The sequence below is a fragment of the Dromiciops gliroides genome, chromosome 1 (assembly GCF_019393635.1).
Source record: "Dromiciops gliroides isolate mDroGli1 chromosome 1, mDroGli1.pri, whole genome shotgun sequence".
Lineage (NCBI taxonomy): Eukaryota > Metazoa > Chordata > Mammalia > Microbiotheria > Microbiotheriidae > Dromiciops > Dromiciops gliroides.
In genome coordinates, this window is record NC_057861.1 from 505,038,467 (window position 1) to 505,056,433 (window position 17,967).

The following is a 17,967-nucleotide window of genomic DNA, read 5'->3' on the forward strand; positions in this document are numbered from 1 at the left end:
CTTGCCCAGGGTCACACAGATAGTAACTATCTGAGGCCGGATTTGAACTCAGGAAGATGAATTTTCCTGCCTGGGCTGATGATTCTATCCACTGCATCATCTAGCTGCTCCAGAGTGAAACGTAGAGTTTTTGTTGTCGCTGTCTGTCCTTCCTTTTCAAAGGACCAATGATACCACAAGGTGATGTCTTGACTTGTTGGTAAATGGTAAATTGGATTTGAGTGAAGCAAAGTTGCACAAAGTCGTCAACCTCATTCTCTCTTCCTGAGTCATTAAAGTCCAGTGGTAAGACACTGACCATCATCACTATACAGTGGATGACCTTGGTGTCTGATGTCTGACCAAGCTCTAAACGTTCCACAGCACCTGCTTCAGCTGCCTTTGGAACAAATTGTTCTCATCCACGCACTCTGATGGGTAGTCTTCACGTGCTTGGGGTAGACACTCCCTAATTCACCAATTGGTTTGAAGCACCTTGGTTACCCTTAACCTGGTTTAGCCCATAGGTGGAGCCTGTTTACCAGCATGTGGCTGCTGCACACACTGCAGCTTCTTGGAGACACAGGTGAGAGTTGGGTGACAGGTGGTTAAGCAGCCCTCACACCAAAGGGGCTAGTCCTTAGAGTACAGTTTTAGTGAAGCACACATGAAGAGAACACATGGAGCAATAGGGTAACTAACAATCTTTAATACTGCTATAAGTCCTTTTCCCTTTCTCTCTGAGTCCTTGCTCAGCTCTCTTTGGGAACAGCTCTCTGATGAGTAGTTTGTACATCTGGGCTCTGGGGACTGGTTCCCTTTTTGGAGTCTATAATGGGCACTTATACCACAGGAAGTCACACACCACCCTCTTGGATCTTTCTACATCCATCTACACGTGGTATATCTCTCTACTCCTGATAACAGACACTTCCCATACTATCAGCCATTGCCACTCCAAGGATGCTATAGTTGTTTCATCCCAGGTCTCCCAGATCATTGGACCTTTGAAAAATCACAAGTTTGCCACCAGTCCTGGACACATCCACCATGAGATACTCATTCACTTAAGATCAGGAAAGAACAAACGCAAGTAAGTCAGAGGTGGCCATGTCTTCACAGACACATGGCCCTGGGTGAGAAACGAGGTAATTGCCTCCTCTTACTCTTACCTGCCTCCTCCAATTTTCTGGATGAGGCTGGACACTACCCATATTCTCCACAGCTGGAAAACAAGAGAATGGGTGGACTGGAAGGACATTGCTTTTGCAGATCCACAGGGTCATCGGCTCTTCTTCCTTGGTGGCCAATTAGGAGAATTTTCCTCACCACACTTTACAAACTCATAAGTTACCCATACTTAGAAGTAAGCTCAGCCCTGTGTTTCCATGTGGTCCAGTAGAAGCAGGCAGAGACTATCTGTGCAGGCATTATATTATGAATTGATATAGAAAATAGAACTAGGAGAACAAGGTACAAGAAGACTAATGATATAAGTGACTTTAACACTATAAATCAGAAGAATTCTGATTAATCACAATAACCGATCTTGGCTGTGGAGAACAAATTATGAAATACAATTCCCTACAATATTGCACAAGTAATTGGATGTGGTCAGTTTTGCTTCACTGTGTTTCTTTGTATAAGGGAAAGTTCATTTGTGATGGGGTGGGGAGAGTTGGTGATATTACATAGGTAGACATTTCACATCTATCATGCCTCTAATTTGAGAGAACCAAGATCAGTCACTGCCTCTCTGGCACACCACAGTTATCAACATTCAAAGCAAATCCACATACAGGGCCAGTTTCAAATTCTTGGACTCCATCCAGTGGCAAATTTATGAACTACTGCCTCTAAAATCTAAGCTGTTTTTAGCACAAAATTGTAGTATTTGTCAGTGAGGAAACATGATATAGTGGAAAGATAACTAAAGGTGCAATCAGAAGAACTAGGGTTCACATCTCAGTTTTTTGTTTTTTTTAGTGAGGCAATTGGGGTTAAGTGACTTGCCCAGGGTCACACAGCTAGTAAGTGTTAAGTGTCTGAGGCCGGATTTGAACTCAGGTACTCCTGACTCCGGGGCCCGTGCTCTATCCACTGCACCACCTAGCTGCCCCACACATCTGTTTTGACCTGAACTATGTGGTCACTTATGGGCAAGGTTCATAATATCTTTGAGCCTCAGTTTCCTCATCTGTCAAATGGAGATAATAATCAAGCATGAATTATATCAGAAGGGACCTACTTCCCCCTGACCCAAGCTCGTTTGAAAAAGTGGGAAAACATGGGTATAGAACTTTCAAGTGGCAACAGACTCTGGGGATATGTTGGTTAGTTTTGCAGAACTTTTTTTTTCCTTCCTTTTTTACACTTTATTCTAAAGAGTGGCTCTCTGGAAGGGAGTAGAGGGAGAGATGCAGTGGGAAAGTTAGGAGATATAAAAGCAAAAGATAGCAATAAACAGCACACAAGTATATGTGTACAAGTGAACATATGTACAGGCATGTATCACCGAACACAGGGAAAATAAAACATTTCAATTGCTGATTAGTCTTATTAAACTGGCCATCTCCCCAGACATTTTGGGAGACTTAGTCCTCATTCACTTTTTTTTTTTTTTTTTTAGTGAGGCAATTGGGGTTAAGTGACTTGCCCAGGGTCACACAGCTAGTAAGTGTTAAGTGTCTGAGGCCAGATTTGAACTCAGGTACTCCTGACTCCAGGGCCGGTGCTCTATCTACTGTGCCACCTAGCTGCCCCCCTCATTCACTCTTACCTCAAACCTGCACCAGCCAAGGAGATCACAGTAATGTCATGGTTGGTCCCAGTATTCTACATCTTTAACTTCAGGACTGCCTTCTCCCTTCTCTGAATTGCTGCTGTTGAGAAAAACCTTTCTCTGGATTCTCAAACTCGGTGCCCAGTTTGCAAACTCAGGAGCTTTCACACTCTAGATCACGAATGAGGCTAACCACCCCAAGGCTAAAAACATTCATTTTCAGGAGCACTTGACCGTGACCTGTGCTCAGAAAAGCAAACAGAGACAGAAGAGATATCCAGAAGTGGAGATCCAGAAACTGTTCAGGCTCATCTGGAATGGCTTTGCACTTGCTGCTCTCCCAGGGTTTCTCGTGCAAGCTACCATCTTCTGCTTCTGAGATTGAGGAGAAGGAAGTAATCTCCTTCCTTCCAACCTTTGGCTTGGAAGTCCAAGAGAAAGGGTAAAGGGAACAAGCATTATTAAGCACCTACTGTGTGCCAACTGCTGTGTTTAGCATTTTACAAATATTTGATCCTTACAATAATCCTGTGAGGTAGATGCTTATTATTATCCCCATTTTACAATTGAAGAAACTGAGGCACACAAGTTAAGTGACTTGCCCAGGGTCACACAGCTTAAAATTATCTGAAGCCAAATTTGAATTCAAGTCTTCCTAATATGAACTTAGGTCTTCTTCTTGACTTCAGGCCAGCAATCTACACTTTATCACCCAGTTGCCTCTACAGAAAGAGTAAGGAACAAGATTGATCACTACAGTCAGACTGTTTGACTCCTTTTAGTGTAGTTTTAAAAATAAAAGTATTTAATTATTTTCCAGTTACATGTAAGTATGGTTTTCAATATTTGTTTTCATAGGATTTTTAGTTCCAAATTTGTCTCCCACTTTCCCTTCCCTCCCTCTTCCCCAAGACAGAAAGCAACCTGATATAGGTTATATATGTACAATCACATTAAACATATTTCTGCACTAGTTATGTTGTGAAAGAATCATAGTACAAGGGAAAAAACTCAAAAAAAGAGGGGAAAAAACAGCCCAAAAGTAGAAAGAGTATGGTTCAATCTGCATTCATAATCCACAGTTCTTTTTTCTGGATGTTGAGAACATTTTCTATCATGAGTTCTTTGAAATTGTTTTGGATCATTGCACTTCTGAGAAGAGCCAAGTCTATCACAATTGTTCATCATACAGTGTTGCTGTTACTGTGTACAATGTTCTCCTGGTTCTGCTCCTCTCAGTCAGCCTCAGTTCATGTAAGTCATTCCAGGTTTCTCTGAACTCCTCCTGCTCATTGTTTCTTTCCTTCTTTCTTGTGAGGCAATTGGGGTTAAGTGACTTGCCCAGGGTCACACAACTAGTAAGTGTTAAGTGTCTGAGGCTGGATTTGAACTCAGGTCCTCCTGACTCCAGGGCCAGTGCTCTATCCACTGAGCCACCTAGCTGCCCCATGCTCATTGTTTCTTACAGCTTTAGTGTAGTTTTCATTCACATTTTTGTAGTCATTGTATATATTGGTCTCTTGGTTCTACCTTCATTATTCCACATCAATTCATTTTAGTCTATTCATGTTTCTCTGAATACCTCTTATCTTTCATTTCTTATTCCCCAACTGATGAGCAAACATTTTATTTCTAATTCTTTGCTACGACAAAGGTGCAGCTGTGAATATTTTTGGTAAGTATGGGGCTTTTCTTTCTGGCTTTGACTTCCTCCTTGTGGTATATGCACAGTCACAGGTGTCCTGGCACTAACTCAGCTCCTCTGCTGAATAAGGCTCTCTCCTTAAGTCCTTACTACAGAAACCAGACTTGTTTGGGGTAAGACAAGTCAGACTGGATCTGGCCAGATCCACAGACCCAGTAGTAGCACAGGAACAAATAAGGAAATTTGGATAGTTTGTCAGCAGGAAGGCCTCAATTCTCTTCTACTGTTAGGGCAAAGAATCAACATATATAGAGGAATCTTTTTTAAATTGCTAGGAAAAAAATTTAAATTGCTAGGGAACACAAGGAATTTTACCTATGGAACTAACAAAAGCTCTAGTGGTAGTAGAATTGGTGAAGAGTTCAGTTAACAAATATTTATTGAATATCTGCTATGGACCAGGCACTGTGCTAGGCACTGGGCATACAATACATTTGTTAAACTGCTTCTTATGTTCACACAGATAAATTCAGGTCTAAACAACTGGAAAAATATTAATTGCTCATGAGTAGGCTGAGCCAATATAATAAAAATAACAATTCTACCTAAATTATGTATTCAGTGCCATACCAATTAAACTACCCAAAATTATTTTATAGAGCTAGAAAAAATACTAACAAAATTTATCTGGAAGAATAAAAGGTCAATAATATTAAGGGAATATTAAGGAAATCAATAAAAAATGTGAAGGAAGGTGGCCTAGTTATACCAGAACTCAAACTATATTATAAAGCAGTAATCATCAGAACAATCTGGTACTAAGAAATAGAGTAGTGGATCAATGTGATAAATTTGGTACACAGTATGTAGAAGTAAATGACCATAGTAATTTAGTGTTTGATAAACCCAAAGATCCAAGCTTCTGGGACAAGAACTAACTATTTGACAAAAACTGCTGGGAAAATTGGAAAATGTTATGACAGAAAATAGGTATAGACCAACATCTCATACTGTATACCAAGATAAGATCAAAGGTGATTTAGGCATAAAGGATGGGCAAATTAGGGAAGCATGGAATAGTTTGCCTGTCAGATCTATGAATAAGGGAAGAATTTAGAACCAAATGAGATAGCATTAAAAAATGTAAAATGGATAATTTTGATTGTATTAAACTTAAAAGGTTTTGCACAAACAAAACCAGTGCAACAAAGATTAGAAGGAAAGGAGAAAACTGGGGGAAATTTTTTTACAGCAAGTATCTCTGATAAAGGCCTCATTTATCAAATATATAGAGAATGGAGTCAAATGTATAAGAAATACAAGTCATTTCCCAATTGATAAGTGGTCAAAAGATATGAACAGGCAGTTTTCAGATGAAGAAATCAAAGTTATCTATAGTCACATGAAAAAATGCTCTAAATCACTCTTGTTGTTTGTCCTTTGTTCTTTTTTAATTATTTTAATTTTAATTTTAATTTTTGTGGGGCAATGAGGGTTAAGTGATTTGCCCAGTATCACACAGCTAGTAAGTGTCAAGTGTCTGAGGCTGGATTTGAACTCAGGTCCTCCTGAATCCAGGGCTGGTGCTTTATCCACTGTGCCACCTAGCTGCCCCTTGTCCTTTGTTCTTGAAGAGGAACATGACATTGGGGTGATGTTATGACTTGCATTGAATTGGATTTAAATGAGGCAGGGCTGTTCAAGGTCACCAATCTCACTCTCTCCTCCAGAGCCATCTGGGTCCAGTGGCAGGATATACATCAGGACAACTGGATATGGCGCTGGATGTTTTAAGGCAGTTGGGGTTAACTGACTTGCCCAGGATCACACAGCTAGTAAGTATCTGAGGTGAAATTTGAACTCAGATCCTACTAACTCCAGGGCCAGTGCTTTATCCACTGTACCACCTAGCTGCTTGATCTATTGGTTAGAGAAATAGAAATTAAAACAATTCTGAAGTACCCCCTCATACCTATCACATTGGGTAGTATGACAGAAAAGGAAAATGATAAATGTTGGAGGGGATGTGGGAAAATTGGGACAATAATGAACTGCTGGTGGAACTGTGAACCGATCCAACCATTCTGGAAAGAAATTTAGAACTATGCCCAAAGTGCTACAAAACTGTGCATACCTTTTGATCCAGCAATACCATTACTAGGTCTGAATCGTAATCTCAAAGAGATTTTTTTAAATGAGGAAGGAGGGAACTATTTTTATATGTCATTGGAAAAAAATACTATTGATTGAAGAAAAAGGAGGGGGGGTGGGAAGGACCTATTTGTACAAGGGTATTTATAGTAGCTCTTTTTCTAGTAGCAAAGAATTGGAAATTGAGGCAATGCCCATCAACTGGGGGATGGCTAAACAAGTTATAGTCTATGGTTGTGATGGAATTGTGCTATAAGAAATGATGAGCTGGGGGCAGCTAGGTGGCACAGTGGATAAAGCACCGGCCCTGGATTCAGAAGGACCTGAGTTCAAATCTGGAATTTACTAGCTGTGTGACCCTGGGCAAGTCACTTAACCCTCATTGCCCTGCAAAGAAAGGAATGAAGGAAGGAAGGAAGAAAGAAAAGAAAGGGAAAGGAAAGGAAAGGAAAGGAAAGGAAAGGAAAGGAAAGGAAAGGAAAGGAAAGGAAAGGAAAGGAAAGGAAAGGAAAGGAAAGGAAAGGAAAGGAAAGGAAAGGAAAGGAAAGGAAAGGAAAGGAAAGGAAAGGAAAGGAAAGGAAAGGAAAGGAAAGGAAAGGAAAGGAAAGGAAAGGAAAGGAAAGGAAAGGAAAGGAAAGGAAAGAAATAATGAGCAGGATGATCTCAGAAAAACCTGGAAAGACTGACATGAATGAATGCCAAGTGAAGTGAGCACAACCAGAAAAAAGGTGTACACAGTAAGAGTAACATTGTACAATGAAGAACTTTGAATGACTTAGCTCTTCTCAGCAATACAATGATCCGAAACTATTCCAATGGACTCATAATGAAAAATGCTATCAACCTCCAGAGAAAGATCTGATGGAGTCTGAATGCAGACTGAAGCATACTATTTTTTACTTTCTTTTCTTTGTTTGGTTCAAATCTTCTTCCACAAAATGCCTAATATATAAATGTGTTTACATAATCACACGTGTGTCACCTATATTAGATTTCTTACCCTCTCAGGAAGAGGGAAGGGAGGGAAAGAATTTAGAACTCAAAATTTTTGAAAAACAAATGTTTAAAAAAATTGTTTTTACATGTAATTGGGGGAAGTTTTATTAAAAAAAATAGGGGGCAACTAGGTATCACAGTGGATAAAGCACAGTGGATTCAGGAGGACCTGAGTTCAAATATGACCTCAGACACTTGACACTTACTACCTGTGTGACCCTGGGCAAGTCACTTAACCCTCAGTGCCCCCCCCCAAACAAATAAAAAATAAATAAATGTCTTCATATGTGTGACATTTTGCACGGGGCTCTAAGGACCAACTCAGAATATTATCCACTTTCTCAGGGATAACTAACTAGGGATAATTTGTTTCAAAACATGACACAGCCTTCCATGAAGTTATGAATAATAACATTGAGTTGAGAGGTAAAGAATCAGGAGGTTTGCTCTGTTTGGGACGGTTCCTTTCCTGGTGTATGCTCTCTCTTAACCCGCTCTTTATCCCTGCTTGTTTCCTTGTTCAGTGTGCCCTGGGCACATTCGTCCTTGTTTGACTGATCACTCTCTTCCTCCTTCCACCTCCATTTTGTATTTTCTTCTTACCGTCAATCATGAGAAATACAAAATTCCAGGGTTAATAAATTTTATTAGGAGAAAACCCTCCCCAACAATTCTAGAAGGTCACATATTATGGGGAGGGTTAACAATGTTTTAATGTTTCATATGTAAGGGGTTTGCCTTGTATAGGAACACACCCCCTAACTTGAAGGTACCCTGCATCATGACTTCCCCCATCACTTGGGTGGGAGTAGCCTCCTTTGACTGAGTGTGTAGCTGGAATGTTGTTGTTTGGTTGTGCCTGACTCTTTATGACCCAGTGGACTGTCTGTGGGGTTTTTTTTGGCAAAGATACTGGAGTGGTTTGCCATTTTCTCTTCCAGTGGATTAAGGCAAACAGAGAGATTAAATGGCTCGGCCAGGGTCACACAGCCAGTAAGTTTCTGCGGCTGGATTTAAAAAAAATTTTTATTTATTTATCTTGCAGGGCAATGAGGGTGAAGTGACTTGCCCAGGGTCACACAACTAGTGTCAAGTGTCTGAGGCTGGATTTGAACTCAAGTTCTCCTGAATCTAGGGCTGGTACTTTATCTACTGCACCACCCAGCTGCTCCCTGAGGCTGGATTTCAACTCAGATCTTCCTGACTCTGGTCCCAGTGTTCCATCCACTAAGCCACTTACTTGTCTCCTATTCTTTTTTTTTTAATTAATTAATTAATTTAAGTTTTCAACCTTTGTTTAGATAAGATTTCCAATTCCAAATTTTTCTCCTTCTCTCCCCTCCCTCCTCCCCCCCAGACAGCAGGCAATCTCATATATAACATTAAACATATTTCTGCATTAGTCATGTTATACAAGAAGAATCAGAGCAAGAAGGGAAAACCTCAAAAAAGAAAAACAACAGCACCAAAACCAAAAGAAATAGTATAGTCCAATAAGCATCCATATTCCACAGTTCATTTTTTTTTTCTGGATTTGGAGGGCCTTTGTCTCCTATTCTAACAGAGGTTAAATGACTTGCCCAAGGTCACAGAGCTAGTAAGTATCTGAGGTCAGATTTGAACACAGGTCTTTTTGACTCCAGGCCTAACACTCTATCCACTGAGCTATCTAGTTTCCTGTAGCTGGAATAGGCTGGTCTTTAAAACTGACCAGACTGGGACAGCCTCTCTCTTTTTTTCCTGCTGTGGGAGGCAAGAATTGAACTGGTAGGGGGATAAATTCCACCCCCACTCCAACCACCCAACTCTACAGCAACACGGTGTCCCTGGAATGTTTGTCTTGTTCTATTTGATTTGTCCTCAGTTTCAGATGCCAAACGTGATCTGCACCGGATCCAAAGTTCAAGCCAAAGAGATCTTGAAGCCAAGATTTCAGGCAGAATGTTGTATCAGTCAGTCAGCCTGGCAAAGGTACTGAGGTTACCTGGGGCTTGAGCCCAAGGAGGGATTTGGGGTTGAAACTGAGATTGTGCATTATAGAAACATAGCTAAACTATAGAGCTAATCCCCTTCTCCTCCCAAGCCTGAGGTAGTAAAAAGTGTGTAGGATAAAGTCTCCAACATTTGGGGAATAAACTTTGTACTTTTGGTTTTTGCTCAGTCGTTTTTCAGTCATGCCCAACTCTGTGACCTCATTTGGGTTTTTTTTCAGCAAAGATACTGGAGTGATTTGCCATTTCCTTCTCTAGCTCATTTTACAGGTGAAGAAACTGAGACAAACAGGGTTAAGTCCAGGGTCACACAGCTAGTATCTGAGGCTGAATTTGAACTCAGCTCTTCCTGATTCCAGGCCCAGCACTCTAACCACTGCACCACCTAGCTGCCCTTCATAACAAAAAGAGTAGTCCTATTACTAATAAAAAGTCAAAACAAAAGAAAGTCAAAACAATGAGATAGAAAGTTATATGATACAAAAGACACCTTTAAATTAAAATAGATTTAATTTAGAATTAAATTTAGTGGGGGCAGCTAGGTGGTACAGTGGATAGAGCACCGGCCCTAAAGTCAGGAGTACCTGAGTTCAAATCCGGCCTCAGACACTTAACACTTACTAGCTGTGTGACCCTGGGCAAGTCACTTAACCCCCATTGCCTCACTAAAAAAAAAAAAAAGAATTAAATTTAGTCACCAAAAACCTTGGAATGAAAACCATAGATGAGGAGGCCATACTACTTAAGAACAGATTCTAAGCTCCTTATGGAGAAAACAGCAACAACAATAAAACAACAAAACCAACCCAAAAAATGGTTTTAAAAAATTAGTCCTACTAAGATCCATGGAGCCTGGAAAGACATTTCAGGTCTGAGAAGACCCCAGAAGTAGGGAGCAAACAGAAAGCAAACAGTGGGCAGTGTATCTTGGGTACGTAGGGGGAAAATGTTTTAAGCATATGTTATGAATCCCTTCTTGGACCATAACACTGAAAGAAGGGCAATTACTGGTAGCTATTCCTTCTGGTCCAAAATCAATTTATTTATTCCAAGATAAGATAATTACACCAGAGATTATATGTAACCACCCATTTCCTCCCCTATTAAATTAATTCATTCTAGAGTCTGAACTTGTACAAGCAGCATGTTTTCTTACATCGTTGGCTGCTCCAAAGTCTGTCTTTGGGGCATGATTGTGAAAATCACAAATATTAATAACAATAATAGCTAACATTTATGTAACACTTACTATGAGCTAAATACTGTGCTAAGCCCTTTTATAAGAGGACCAAAATGATATCTGTGTGGTAGGGTAAAGTTACAGTGTGTCCTACTGTGGCTGATCAGACCAATACAAGTTCGAAACGCTCTAGCATAGGTCGGGCACAAATAGTGCATGTGAACACTTGAGGTGGATTCTCTAAATTTGACCATCTTGTGTTTCTTTTGAGCTACTTCAATTCTTTTTTTTTTTTTCTTCTAAGGCAATGAGGGTTAAGTGACTTGCCCAGGGTCACACAGCTAGTAAATGTCAAGTGTCTGAGACTGGATTTGAACTCAGGTCCTCCTGAATCCAGGTTTGGTGCTTTATCCACTGCGCCACCTAGCTGCCCCCTGAGCTACTTCAATTCTGCTTTGTTCATAGAGCACAGTGTCACACAGCTTGTAAGTGTATGAAGCTGTATTTGAATTCAGGTCTTCCTGACTTCAAGAGGCAGCTAGGTGACTTAGTGGATAGAGCACTGGAGCTAGAGTTCAAATCCAGCCTTGGATACTTACTAGTGGTATGATCCTAAAGGATCACTTAACCTCTGTTTGCCCTAATCCACTGGAGAAGGAAATGGTAAACAACTCCAATATCTTTACCATGGGTGTGCTGTGGTCCATGAGGTCACTACAAGACTGAATAACTTCCTGACTCCAGGCCCTGTGCTGTATCCACTGCACCAGGGCACACAACAGCAAATCACTAATCTTTTTTGCTGTTTTCCTCTTTTGGTCTCCATCCTTTCATAGAATTTGAGGGTAGGAAGAACCTTAGAGGTCACCAAATTCAACTGTGTCCAGGGTAAATGACAGACCTGGGATTAAGAGTCTAGACCTCCAGCTTCCCAGAGCACGGGCCTATTTCCATTTACATTATGTTTCCTCGGAGTCCACTTAAAATTTCATATTTCTAATTGGGAAAAAAATGTCACTTTATTTCTCAGAAGCATTAACAAGTGTGTTAAAGACATTTGTGCTTTCAACCATGCCCTTCTTAACCAGGAGTTGAATAGTAACATACTGTGGTAAGGATATAGGGTAGAAAACAGAACCCTAGACTTGGACAGGACCTTCGACTCTAATCCCTGTTTGGACATTTATTAATTTATGACTTCTCTGAGCTTCAGTTTTCCTCATCTATAAAATGGGGATAATAATGTCTCTAGTAAACTACCTCAGAAGATTTTTGTGAGGCTCAAATAAGATGTCTGTGGAGTGCTTTGGAAGAGTTTTCAGTCACATTGTGGTTTATTTATCCACTCGAGTGTGACACACCCCATCCATAGGCAATTGACATGTAACATACATATATGCATATGTATACAATACATTTACATACATATATAGATTTATCTATATGTATATCTGGGGCAGCTAGGTGGTGCCATAGTGGATAGAGCACTGGCTCTGGAGTTGGGAAGACTCATCTTCCTGAGTTCAAATTTGACCTCAGACAATTATTAGCTGGGTGGCCCCGTGTAAGTCACTTAACCTCTGTTTGCGCCAGCTTCCTCATCTCAAATGCATAATATGTATGTGTGTCTACACACACATTTTAAAATGGTAGGCAGATGGATTTGGCTCTCCAGATATATTTTGCTAATGAGTGCCCTATATAGCATGTGGCCTCCCAGCAAATATTTACCGAATAAACAAATTTCAATTTTCAGCAAAGTTTCCTTTCTAGGAGTAGCTAGAGATACACAAATGAAATCAAGTCTTTAATTTTCAAGGGGTTAGGAAAGTAGAGAGAGGCCAAGAGTCTTCTGACCTCTCTTCTTTTCTTTGAAGAGAAAGAGCATATATAGGTCAAAGACAAAATGCCAAGTTTATATTTTAATCTTTTAAAAAAAACACCAAATACAATTTAAAGAAATTATATAATATCCATAGTCATAAGATCAGAGATAGAGAACTGGAAGGGGCCTTAGAAGCCAACTAGTTTAACTCCCTCATTTTACAGATGGAGAAATTAAGGCACAGCGGTTATCACACAGGTATTAAATGTCAGGGTTGGGATTTGAACTTCAGGTCTTTTGACTTCAAACCTGGCATACTTTCTAGTGTTGTGACAATATTGACTATACTGAATCAAAGGACAATAGCCTTCAAGGAACAAGATAAATCAAGGAATGGCCAAAAGTTAGCTTAAAGCATATCCTTTGTCATATCCTCAAACTGGGTGGGGGGTGGATTGGGGGAGGGTGGGGTGGAGTTAGTCAAATGTTCCCAGGACCAAAATTTAAATGGTTAGCGCCTGTCTGGAGAAGCATGCTAATTTCACAAGTTTTCAGTGGCAATGACTTTTTCCAGGAAAGATAATCATTCTTATTTCTACTTCCTTAGAAATTTGATTTTAACTTTTCTGGAAGATGCTGTAAAATGCCAGCATTATTTTATCTTCTCTGCCCTTGCTTATGTAATTTTGTTTTGTTTCATTTACTAAAATAACATACTCATCTTACTTTTCTAAGCATCGATCACATTCTTTGAATTTCTCCATATGGCTTTTTGTTTCTCATACACAGAATCCTGGAAAATTTTTTCTACTTGCTTACAAAAGCCACAACTTTTTTCTTCCAAAGCATTGATAGTCTGTAAGGCAAATGGAGTCCTATCCCTGGGGAGAGGATTATTCAAAGGCCTCATTGGTATGACAGAATTGTATTTATGCTCTCTATTAACAGAGTTCATTAGGGATGTATAGAACTGGAAATTGCACCAACTATCTCTTAAAAAGTTTTCAGTCAATAAAAAAATGGTCCATGCAGACCCGTTGACAGCATCGTCTAAATTCTTCAGATGCTGTCTGCCACATGGCATTTCAGCAAAGATTATTCCAGGTTTAATGTCAAATTGGTTTTGCAGCATCTCTTGGACCCTGAGGGCTTCATGGGTATCGTCTTCAGCATGAAGAATCACAAACTTAAAGAATACTTCTTCTTCCAAGTCTTCTTGAGATACATCTTCTGTTCCCTTCTCTTCTTTCTCTTTCTCTTCCTTTAGTTCACTCAGGTCCTTGTCACTATGGCTCTCTCTAAGATCTTCAAAGTGTTTGGCTTCTTGCTTAGTATCCATACTCTTTCTCCTTGGAAAAGTGGAAAGAGGGAAGTAATCTATTTTAGAATTCTGGATGCCCATGATCAATATCCAAGTCAAAACAGAGCTCTGCTTAATTTCGGCATTTCTGTTTGATCTAAAAGAAGAAAAACCAAAATTGGAAAATGTGTTAAAGGTGCTCAAGACAGAAAAAAAAAAAAAAGAACAAAACCTCTCTTCAACTTGACAAGTGGCAGACTCTTAGGATAGTTTTGAATCAAGAAAGAAATGTCAAATGAGCAATTGAGAAAACTAATCATTTTTCTTTTGAGAAGTTCACAAGGTCTAGGAAAAAGTAGATAGAGGACCTGGCTTACACCTGGAATTTTCAAATAATAAGATGCCAGCATAACAAAATGACCATCATTAAGAGGAAGTGAATGGATTTTGTAATTCGTATCGGCAAGAAGACCCTGTCACTCCATTTTACCAGTACATAATGAAAATAATACCTCTGCAGTAACTGTGGGTGAACTATTTTGTAGGATATGATATGAATTTTCTACTTCTCTGAATGACCTCACCACCATGCCCCAGGAAGCTCACCCTTGATATAACCTTATCATCCTGTAAGATCTCACCAGCCTTGGTTTTGTTGTTCAGTTATTTCAGTCATGTCTGACTTTTTGTGACCCTGTGTAGGGTTTTCTTGGCAAAGATACTAGAGCAGTTTGCAATTTCCTTCTCCAGTTCACTTGACAGATGAGGAAACTGAGGCAACCAGGGTTAAGTGACCTGCCCAGGATCACACAGCTGAATTTTAATTCAGGTCTTCCTGACTCCAGGCTAGGTGCTTTATTCACTGGGCCACCTAGCTGACCCCATCAGCCTTGGTATTCCACCTCATCACTCCTCTGCTTCTCTGATTGGAGGGTGAGGTCATGAACTCCAAACCTCATTTAAGGAGAGAAAATATAATGGGAAGAATAATAATACATGGGAATAATCATAAAATCAATCTCATGAGATCATTATAAGGAAATCACTTTGCATATTTTATTGTGATATATTAAATGAGTTTTTAATTAGGCAAAAGAGGCACAAGATGGGTCTTTTCGAGCTACTCCTGAATACTGAACAAAACATACTTTTCCCCATTGGTCTGGAACTGTGAGAGACATTGTGGATTCAACAGGGTAACTAAAGAGTCAGGATTTGGCCTACATACTGGCTATGTGACAATGGGCAGGTCACTTATCCTAACTGTAACGATTGGAATGACGCCACCTGCTGGAGACCTACTGTAGAAGAGTTCCACCCATGAAGCGAAGGTCTTTGAGGGCAAGACCAGGAGTCTTTTCTTTGGCATCAGGAACGGCTTTTGACTAATGTTGAGGTTGGATTCTCTTGGTTTAATATTTTATTTTATTTTTCCCCACAGTATTGTACAGATGGCTGGAAGTTTTGATCCCACCCATCTCACTTCTACACCTGGCTTCTATGCTCCCTCCTATATGCCTGATGCCATGGACATCTCAATCCCATGCATCTGATTAAGTCTGACTCAGTTTCCTCCAATATGTTCGGTGGCATGGACATATATTCCATCCACCTATTTTAAGCCTGGCATACTGTATGGGCAGTACATATTGCTCAAGTGTGGGAATGCTCATATCCCATCATTTCTCTGTTCTTTTATGGTAACCCCCATAATTATCTCAGGTGTCATGATAAATACAGTGTTGAATTTGGCCTTGACACCTATTACCAATTATATTAGATTTTTGAATTTCTCATAATGGCATGAGGATAATTAGGCAGATGATGCAAAAAGTGATGAAACAAAGATAAAAATTATTTTTAAAAATTAATATCGCAGCAATTGTCTTCTCAATTACCCTCCATAAAGGGGGACTATAATAATATTATAATTTTAAAGAATGGTTCAATTTTTGTTTTATTATATGTTTCATGTGTAACAACTAAGATTCTGAATTCCCTTAGACATGTTTTTGAGAACTTTCATTGTTTGATTTGATTATTGACAAAGCTATTTTAAAGTTGTGTTAAGCTCAATGTTGTAGGAAATTTTCCTGGCTGATTACCAGCATCTACACATCAACCCCTGAAAAGACTTCCATTCCATGACTACACCTAGAGGACATCTGAAAAAAGACTTTCAGAGACTTTAAATGAACAGTTTTGATTTGTTGTTGTTGTTTTTTTTCTCTTTGTTATAATATACACCATCTGTAACATGTATTCTCTGCAGAGGCCCTCCCTTTGCAAGACTAATGTCAAAGTGTCGGTTCATGAGGACAAAAAAAAAAAATCGCCCCTCTGGACAAAACTTTCCTCTCTTCCTTTTCTATATTGTTGTTCACATATTATTAGTTAGCAATAGTTATTATATTCTTTTTGACTGTTTCATCAAGGAAACTTACCGTTTCTTGAGGAAACAAAGCAGGGAACTGTAACAATTGGAATGACGCCACCTGCTGGAGACCTACTGTAGAAGAGTTCCACCCATGAAGTGAAGGTCTTTGAGGGCAAGACCAGGAGTCTTTTCTTTGGCGTCAGGAAGTGACGCGGGCTAGTGGGAGGAGGAAGGAAGAGACTGGCGCTTGGTCTCTCGCTCTTTCCTTTGGACTCTGGTGGAGAGCGGAGCTAGAAATGCGCTCTCCCTTTAATAGATAGAAATCTAGGCCTTTCTCTCTCTCTTTACCAAATTCTTATTCTCCTTAATAAATGCTTAAAAGTCTAACTCTTGCTAAAGCTTATAATTTATTGGCGACCACTCATTAGATATTTTAGACAGTTTAGCTAGAATTTTAGCCCTTAACATCTCTGTATTCAGTAGGAGTTTAGTATTCAGTAGGAGTTTAATAATAATAATATAATGGGAGGGACTGACCATTGAAGGCCCAGTGTTTAGAGGATGTGCCATCCTCATGTGGAGCCTTGGTAAGCTGCTTCTCCAAATGACTGATGGAGGAGGAGCAGGTGCAGGCATCTTCCCCTAGCTAACAGTGGTGGTTTAAAGCCTTTTAATGGATTTGTTGTTCAGTTGTTCGTGTCCAGCTCTTTGTTGATCCTGTTGACCATACTTCCTGTGGAGTTTTCTTGGCAAAGATATTGGAGTGGTTTGCTATTTTCTCTTCCAGGGGACTTGGCAAACAAGGTCACCCAGCTAGTAAGTGCCTAAGAGTGCATTTGAACTCTGGCATTCCTGACTTCAGGCCCAGCACTTTATCCACCGTGCCATCCAGCTGCCCCTTTCAACAGACTACTGAGCAGGAATTTAGCTTGCATACAAACTTTGAAATACAAACACAGGAATCAAAAGAAAACTAGAAAAGCTTGCTCACATCGGAGTAAATGGAAGGGACTAAACAATTAGGAAGGGTTTATATGCAGAGGGAGGAGAAGAGATTAATGTCCCTTCAAAATTCTCACTGTCTTCGAGGGGAAAAGAGGGAATCAGGAAACATATAATTACAGCGACTGGGTATGGGTTTGTTTTATTCCAATAGTTGTAAGAAAAAAGAAAAAAGGGAAAAGGAATATACTAGGGAAGAAGTTGGGGAGAAACTTTCAATTTCACATAATCGGGATACATTGAGAAGACTTGCTGTCTTCTCGTTTGTTCTTCGGGGATTTTTAGGGGGGCGGGGCAGGGCAGTGAGGGTTAAGTGATTTGCCTGGGGTCGCACAGCTAGTAAGTGTCAAGTGTCTGAGGCCAGTTTTTAATTCAGGTCCTCCTGAATTCAGGGCCACTGCGCCACCTAGCTCCCCCTTGTCCTTCAGTCTTGAAGAGGATCATGACATTAGGAGATGAAGTCATGACTTGCATTGAATTGGATTTAAGTGAGGGAGGGCTGTGCAAAGTCACCAACCTCACTCTCTCCTCCAGAGCCATCTGGGTTCAGTGTCAAGATATATGGCTGGATAACTGGAGGTGGCCTGGGATGTTTGAGGCAATTAAGGCTAAGGGTCACACACTAGGAAGTGTCTGAGGTGAGATTTGAACTCAGGTCCACTTGATGCCAGGGCCAGCACTCGATCCACTGTGCCATCTAGCTGCCTCAAAGAAGAGTATACAAATCATGGAAGAAGAA

General features: G+C 40.1%; 1 protein-coding gene across 2 annotated transcripts in view; it reads right to left on the reverse strand.

Annotated features, from left to right (window-relative positions):
* Window positions 1-12,638: 12,638 nt before the first annotated feature.
* Window positions 12,639-17,967, reverse strand: part of TMED7 (transmembrane p24 trafficking protein 7) — a 37,404-nt gene continuing 32,075 nt past the window's right edge. Inside the window, exon 4 of one of the 2 annotated variants that reach the window (XM_043962727.1) lies at window positions 12,639-13,891. In XM_043962727.1, the coding sequence (XP_043818662.1) occupies window positions 13,280-13,891 (612 nt within the window). In that variant the 3' untranslated portion in view covers window positions 12,639-13,279. Of the gene's footprint in view, window positions 14,007-17,967 lie in introns of both variants that reach the window. The other variant, XM_043962712.1, reaches the window with a different exon arrangement.